The sequence below is a fragment of the Monopterus albus genome, unplaced genomic scaffold (assembly GCF_001952655.1).
Source record: "Monopterus albus unplaced genomic scaffold, M_albus_1.0 scaffold358.1, whole genome shotgun sequence".
NCBI lineage: Eukaryota > Metazoa > Chordata > Actinopteri > Synbranchiformes > Synbranchidae > Monopterus > Monopterus albus.
The window spans coordinates 381337-389653 of record NW_018128238.1 but is presented as its reverse complement, the minus strand read 5'-3'; the positions used below and the strand labels follow the sequence as shown (position 1 = coordinate 389653).

The following is an 8317-nucleotide window of genomic DNA, read 5'->3' as shown; positions in this document are numbered from 1 at the left end:
ACACAATATGTACAGTACACTACAGTAACGTTAGCGTGTCTAACCTTCGTAAAATATACTAACGTTAATGCTATGAAGCTCCATTATTTGGCTCACACATGAACACAGATATCACTCATTATTATAACGTTTATTAGTTATAGACAGACCCAGTATTATTAGCCATGTACCTTTGCAACAGCGATAAACAACAGTGATCATGTCGTGATCACAATGTAAACACAAACTGTAATGACAACACACCACCGTATTTATAATGTTGGTTATTTCACTGAGCGACCTTCTGTCTCAAAGTACAATACAGTGACAACGTTAGCGCGTCTAACCTTTGTCAAATATACTATCTTAATACATAATGAAAACACAGAATAAAAGAACAGTGTAACCTACCTTAAACTTGTCACAAAAGCTAAGTAAAGGAACAGGTCTGTAATTTTTACGTTACAATGCACAAACAACATTCAAAATTTTGCGCCCAGTGGCTATGGGCGCGCCCATTCACAAAGTGGGCGCAGCAATTGGCTATAGCTGCATTTGGAGCTCGGCCCTACTGGTATTACCACCACACACACCTCACTTCCGGAGGAACAAACAAAATAAAATGCCATTGCAACAAATTATTTAGGTTATGGCAAATGGAATTATAACTCCGCTACACAAGCAGGTCATTAAATACTGTACCTCAAGGACACGGGGCTACTAGAGCTAAGTTCCTTTTCTTTTTCTCCTTTTCTGACACCTACCGACCTCCAGCTCGGTAGGTGGCGGTACTGTACCTTTACGTTGATTTGCCAGTGAAAGGAAAAGGAAAAAGAAGCAGAAGAAAAACTGTTTGTGTTTGTTGCTGTACAGGAAAGGTATGCTGTTCAATGTCTTATTTGAGCTTTGAATTATTTGGTTAAAATGTTATTTGGTTTGTACTGTTAGCTGCATATAATGCCTTTGCATTTGCTCGATTTATTTGGCAACATTTATTTGGTAAAAGGTCTGTACAACTTAGCTTCGTGTAGGATTAGCACTGAGCTAATAGGTAAGTTAGTGTAGTACTGTTCTCATTATACCAAAAGGCGATTTAACCTGACCTTGCCTTCCTAAAAACATACACATCTGATAAAACATGTTATTTAAGAACTCACCACGACTGGTTTTCACTTGTGGGTCGAGATGTGTTTTACAGTAAAGTGGCCAAAGGCATTTGAGCAAGTTCGGTTTTAGAGGGAACTCTGTGGGGATGGCAGCTCTGGGCTTTTATAACTTTTCTTCCTGTGGTGTTCACGTCCGTGACACCCGTTTTCAGTCTCTAAAACAAAAAGGGGCCAGTCAGTGAATCTTTATTTCGGCCTGCCTCGCATTTGCCTTCTCTCGTTTTGTGTGAAGAACTTGTTAAACGCATATTTTAATTGAGCGCAGACTGTAACGTATATTGATTTGACCTACATTGGTAATATTCAGGCTCCCCAGACCTGAAGACGATAATGGTGGGATAAGTGTAGTTGAGAACATATAATCAGTTAATTATTGCAGATCAGTAGAATACTTGATAAAGAAGATGCTTGTTAGTTTCAGACCTAATCACATTGATGGGGTGTTTCTGGTTTTCTGGTTACCCTGCATCTTGTGAAACTGTTAGCACTGTCTTGTAAAGACATTTGCTTAACTGCGAGAGTTAACAATTCTCTGCCTTCTGTCCAGCAGTGAAATGGACACAATTGTGGATTTGGTCCAAGCAAAGCGCAGTAGAACGCTGCTTGTCCGCCACTTACCCCCTGAGCTCAGCCAGGACGAGAAGGAGGACCTCCTGAAGTATTTTGGAGCCGAATCAGTCCGGGTCTTCTCAAACACGGGTCACTTGGTAGGTTGTGCCTCACAGATGCTCTGTTAGCCTAGATACTTCTGCAATTCAGTTGGTTTGCTGTCCATTCTGTGATTTATATAGCGATTTCTCACTTTCCACAGAAACATGCATCCTTTGCAACCTTTAGAAGTGAAGAGTCAGCAGCAAAAGTGAGTTTTTTTCTGTAGTAAATTCAAATATCTAAAGTATCAGGAAGCCATCCAATTATATATATAGTATAGACTTAATAATAATGCACAATTGGATGCTTTCTTCATCTGCTCTAAGTGGTGTTCTCTCTCTGGCACAAATGTTTCAGGCTCTCAGCAGGCTCCATCAGTTAGAGCTTCTTGATCACAGACTTGTTGCAGAGTTTGCCAAAGGCCAAGATTGTGTGACGGTGTTAAAAGACCCACCGGTATCAGACAGGTAAGATGGCCGAATCATATGAATTAAGAAGCACTATTGAAGTATGTTAAAAGTATGGACTGTTAACATCCCTGTGAGAAAGAGCTAGAGATTGGCCTCTGTTGTAGTGATCTACATGCCATGTTGTAAGCACAGCAGAGCGTGTTTTAATGCTTTTTTTTGTCTGCAGTCGTAAGCTTGTTAAAGAAGAGCAGAAGAAATATGATACCAAACAGCCAAACATTCCCCTCATTGAGACCAGCATCGCACCTAGTCTCGGGTGAGTTTAGAATATACAGTCACTTTGTAAAGTGATCAGACCACTCTACGTTTTGCAATTTATTGGACTGTATATTTAATTTTAATTGATTAATTTAGATTTTTGCCCATCAGTTAACCATCAATAACCCACAGCAACAAAGAGAAGACTAGTTTCAGACATTATGGCTAATCAAAAGTAAAAACTCATTTACAAAAGCATTGAGAGCTTTAATCCTGTGCTTTGGAAAAGCCACATCGGCTGTAGTTACAGCTTGGAGTCTTTTAGGGTAAGTCTTTACACACCTGGGTTCGGAAAGTTTATCCCATTGTTCCTGGCAGATCCTCCCAAGCACCGTCACATTGAATGGGAAGTGTTCAGTGGTGTCGTTAGGTCCAGTCATTTAAAGGCTTCAGCCCTGAATATTTTTAAGCTTAGCCTCAAATGCTTTTAATAAGTTTAGCATTATTTTATGGAAATTGTTTAGATTTTATAATATGTGTCTCTAAGTCTATAAAGTAGCCTACTTATTGACTTTCAAGTCCTGTGCACAGTATTCATCATTATATCCTGCAACACCCTGACTCCCCATGGACCTATGCACGGATCCTCTTTGGGACTTTAGTTCAACGTTCAACAGCATCATCCCAGACATCCATCTATCCATTTTCCTCCGCTTATCCGGGACTGGGTCGCGGGGGCAGCAGTCTAAGCAAAGATGCACAGACTTCCCTCTCCCTAGACACTTCCTCCAGCTCCTCCTGGGGAATGCCGGGAGACGTAGTCCCTCCAGCATGTCCTGGGTCTTCCCTGAGGGCTCCTCCTGGTGGGACATGCCCGGAACACCTCCCTAGGAAGGCACCCAGGAGGCATCTGAAACAGATGCCCAAACCACCACAGCGGTTCTACTCTGATGACAAATACACTTGAATGATAAATAATAATCATGAATAATATTTGATAAACTGGTGATATGTAACTCTTCTTATACTCTTATGGCTGTCAGATTGATTGAGAGGAGTAAAAAGTACAATATTCTCTCTCTTTTAGCTCTGTTTTTGGTCTCCACCACCTCCTGAGGAAAATATCTGACTCTTTAGTTATTAAATCCTCTACTGTGCTCACCAGTTGCTCTCTAACTGTGCCAGTCTGGCAACTAAAAGTGATCCCTTTGCTCATCTAAACCACAGATTGTTTAAGGACATAATCTAAATCGTAAGAAGAAAATGGGCTTCAAGGTTCCTTATCAATTTTGGACATTGCAGAAAATATTTTAAGATGATTAATGCAGACTGTAGTTTGTGTGCATGTGTGTGTTCGTGCATTATTTCAGGCCAGGAAGCACTCACATTAATTGTGTACAGTGTAGATCATCAGCTCCCTCCCGCTGCATTGCTCGCCAGCCAGGTGGCAGGCTCTCACACACAAAACCAATTCAACCAAGTGGATTCCCACACAAACCCCCTTCCTTACTCTTCTCTTTACCTTCTGTAACTTCTCTCTCACACACACACACACACACTGAGGTATGTTTCAATATTTCAATCCCCCTTCCTCTTAGTTTTCCAATAATCAATGGCAACTCTATTAAGTTGTTCATTTTAAGTAATTACAAGATATAAACTAGATATTTACTGGCTGCTGCTTCTTGTTACTACTTACTAGGAAATTTAGGAATTTCACGAGGTTTGTTTCAGAAGTTGTTTGTCGTTGCTGTGGGAGGGTGTTGATGAGAGAGATGCTGCTGATCCGACACCAAGTCCATGTAAACAATTACACGTAGGCACACAAAACAACATGTGAAAGCAGCTTATAAACCATGACAAATCAAAAAAAATACACTACACATGTTCTGATCGGTCATGCTACAGGCAGGTCACTCACCAACAGAGTTTAGTGGCAGGTCGTACTTCCAGCTCCTGCTACTTCATACTTGGCCTGTCACTATATTTCAGAGTCAGATGAATCAAACCAAATCCAGTAGAACCATCAGACTCTATGGATCCTGGTGGGAAATCCACCAGCTACCCAGCAGAATGGAAAGTACTTCACAGTATAAGTATATAAGGTAGTTACCATCAGCTCCACCTTTACCAGCTGCAGCATTAACATGATGAACACAGTCAGCCTCTGCTTCCTCATCGGAAGACATGGCACCGGGATTGAGGAGATCCTCGAAGTATTCTTTCCACCGTCCGACAGTGTCCCCAGTTGAGGTCAGCAGCTGCCCACCTCCACTGTAAACAGTTTTGGCAGGGCACTGCTTCCCCCTCCTGAGGCGCCGGACGGTTTGCCAGAATTTCTTCGAGACTGACCGACTGGAACTTTACTCCTCGAGAGAGGCTGGACATCCCGGACATCCTCCACTCTAAACTGACCCAGCTCATTGTGCCTGCCCCCACCTGTCAGTGGATCACCAGCTTTCTGACAGACAGGAGGCAACAGGTAAGGCTGGGGAAAACCACATCCAGCACCTGGAATATCAACACAGGCACCCCCCAGGGATGTGTGCTCTCCCCACTGCTTTTTTCCCTTTACACCAACGATTGCACCTCCTATGTTAAATTCATCAGTGTCATCCATGATGGTGATGAGTCTGTGTACAGGCAGGAGGTTGAACAGCTGGTCCCCATTACTCAAATCGCACAATTATTTACTTGAGTGTCTGCTGCATGAATGAAATGTGCTATACATTATGTTAGGTGAACTTCCCTTGCTTAGCCCACTGTTCCACTGCTGTTACTGAAACTGAAATAATGGCTTGTTAAGGTAAAAATGTAGAGATATTAATCTATATGAAAATATTTATTTCAACATACATTAAGAACTGTCTCCGCCTCCTCTAAAGAATTTTCTTATGTCCATTTACATGAGTCAGTTATGTTTGAGATTATTGGTATTATTCAAAAACGTAACTTAGTCCCCTTCACACATGCAGTCATTCCTTTTTTTTTTTTTTTTTTTTTTTTTTTTTTGGTGCTCCAATACAGGGATTGCTTCTTGTGCAGTGCAGTGCAGACCTACACCATTCGTTGTGGGTATGTACGTCAGTATTTGTGTGCGCACCGTGGTGTATGAGCCCTGACTGCTGTGCCTCAGCTTGTATTTTGATTTGACATTCTGGATTAGAACAAATCAATTATTTTCCTGTTATTATCGATCTAAATGAATCCACTGCCTAATATAGGAGCTTGTTAAAATTTGAACGTGTGATTTTTACTTGAGCACAGCAGATCAATACTGCGGCATGTGACCCAGTAAGGGTCTAATGACGCCTATGACTGGTCCTGTGGTGTGGTCGCAACAACCTGGAGCTGAACACACTCAAAACAGTGGAGATAACAGTGGACTTCAGAAGGACCCCACCCTCCAGCATACTCAGCAGTGGGGGCCTACAAGTTCCTGGGCTCCATTGTCTCCCAGGACCTGAAATGGACGTCCAACATCAGCACCATGACCAAGAACACACAGCAGAGGATGTACTTCCTGCGGCAGCTCAGGAAGTTCGACCTGCCCCAGGAGCTGCTGATACAGTTCTACAGAGGAATCATTGAGTCTGTTTTCTGCACCTCCATCTGTTTTGGTTCAGCAATCAAACAGGATAAGTACAGACTTCAGCGGACAGTCAGGACTGCAGAAAAGGTCACTGGTGCAAGCCTGCCTCCATGGGTGACCTGTACACCTCACGGGTCAGAAGGAGGGCAGAGAAGATTTCTGAAAACCCCTCACATCCTGGACACAAACTGTTTGAACTCCTCCCCTATGGACGGCGCTACAGGTAACTGTGCACCAAGACAACCTGGCACAAGGACAGTTTCGTCTCCCGAAGCATCACTCTGACGAACACTTAAATCATGTTTGTCTGTATGACATGACACAGCAAACACCTCAGTGCAACAACTTGTAAATATAATTACTGTACACACCTATTAGCTCTTTTTTTAAATAGATTTTGTTTTTGTCTCTTAGATTTTATTTATTCTATTTTTATTTTATTTTATTTTATTGCACATTGGGGGCCAATGAACTGGCCTCAAATCCCTCGTGTATTAAAATACAATGCAATAAAGATTCTGATTCTGATAGTTCATATTGTACGAGTGTGACTAATACCGCACCCCCACCCTGTCAGCTTCATCACCTACTTTCTTGTTTTAATGAGAAAAGTATCTCTTTATAACAACAAAACGTCCTTGTTATGATGAGATACAGAGTAAATGTTTTTCTCCTGGGGCAGCAGTGTGTTGCCGTAGTTAACTTGCAGCTGCAGAGTTTCATTTTAAGTAATTGCCTTTTCCCTCTCTCTCCCACAGGTTGAAATTTGAGTTAAATCCCACTCTGAAATATTTATACCCACCACCTTCTAATGGCATTCTGACAAATATAACACATGCCCTCATCAGTGTGCCAAAGTTTTATGTCCAAGTGAGTGACTACTTCTTTTATATCACATTCTTTTATATCACACCATTGGTATGCAGATGATGGTTATCAGGGTGTATGTACTTGTGTTTTTGCGACTTTTAATACTGTATTCATACTTTCCATTTTTGGGAAGTGCAAATTTGTACAAAAAAGTTGAATGTGGCAGCATTTCTACCCTTTAGATTCAAACTGTATAATGGAAATGGGATTCTGGATGAAGTGTCCCAGAGGTTTTTGAGTTGCATCCAGCCTTTTTAAGATCAAACAGCAACTATTTGCCTTTTAATTTCAGTTTGTGAAGCCAGTTTTAATAATAAACCATAAGTGGGAGGCGTGAGTTATAGGTTTAACATTTCACAGGGACCTGTGCCTCCTGGATTTTCACTGCTGATACTTCCAGTGTTAGCATCTTGGTGGAGCTAGTGTGTTGCAGAGAAGCTGCGTTCATACTCTGCCTTGCCACTGGTATATTATCAATCTCACCTTGGTTGTATTTTAAGTGAAAAGACCTTGCAGTTTGTGTTACATATGGAGCCTGGGTTACAGGCTGCTGCTTTGAGAGTAGCAGTATATTTATATTAGCATTGCCCACACAGCTCTTGGTGTAAATTTTTAGTTACAATTATCACTGTTATAATACTCATGTCCAATTTTCAGGTACTTCATCTGATGAACAAGATGAATTTACCATGTCCATTTGGCCCAGTCACTGCCAGACCACTCCTGGTAAGTTTGATTATAGGATTGCTGGCTGAAGATGGGGTTTTAGATAGAACCTATTTGACATTAAACGAGAAAACTGTTTTGCCATGAGGAGACCAGTATTTAAATCTTATTTTATATAAAAGGAAAGAACTAAACTTCTGAGGTTAAACAACTAGCCGTTTTAGAGGTCTCTCAACAGCTGGTGACACTGTTTTACTAACACTGTTAGTCTGACTATATCAGCAGTTTTATTACCTTTAAACCATTTGTGTATCGATAATGATGGGTCTTAAGATGGGTTTTACAAATGCCAAAGGAGGGGCGAGATCTAATAGTAAGTGGCAAACAGTTCAGTGACTTAATGCGAGCAATAAAACATGATTGGTCATTTTTTGATGTTAACTGGGTACATGGAATGGAGAGCAGTAATTCTTCAGCAGACAGACGTGTCTGAAGATGGAGTGGAGTTCAGAGATCAGTAATACACAATCAAACGTGCCAAAGAATAAGAGAGCATCATATGGAAGCTCAGTATAAGAGTTAAATGATGTTTGGCACTGGCGCCCCACAGGGATGTGTCCTCAGTCCCATCCTCTACACCCTGTTCACCCACGACTGTGTCGCCTCCCACAAAGACAACATCATCCTAAAGTTCGCGGATGACACCGCCGTGATAGATTGCATCA

The 8317-nt window shown here is 41.6% G+C and overlaps 1 protein-coding gene across 5 annotated transcripts in view; it reads left to right on the top strand.

Annotated features, from left to right (window-relative positions):
- The first annotated feature begins 664 nt into the window (after positions 1-664).
- Positions 665-8317, top strand: part of rnpc3 (RNA-binding region (RNP1, RRM) containing 3) — a 30301-nt gene continuing 22648 nt past the window's right edge. For 2 of the 5 annotated variants that reach the window (XM_020625547.1, XM_020625546.1), the window contains exons 1-7: positions 665-857; positions 1693-1852; positions 1957-2004; positions 2154-2263; positions 2433-2522; positions 6815-6926; positions 7584-7652. In XM_020625547.1, coding sequence (XP_020481203.1) covers positions 1700-1852; positions 1957-2004; positions 2154-2263; positions 2433-2522; positions 6815-6926; positions 7584-7652 — 582 coding nt within the window. In that variant the 5' untranslated portion in view covers positions 665-857; positions 1693-1699. Of the gene's footprint in view, positions 858-883; positions 1031-1692; positions 1853-1956; positions 2005-2153; positions 2264-2432; positions 2523-6814; positions 6927-7583; positions 7653-8317 lie in introns of those variants that run through there. The other 3 variants (XM_020625549.1, XM_020625550.1, XM_020625548.1) reach the window with 3 other exon arrangements.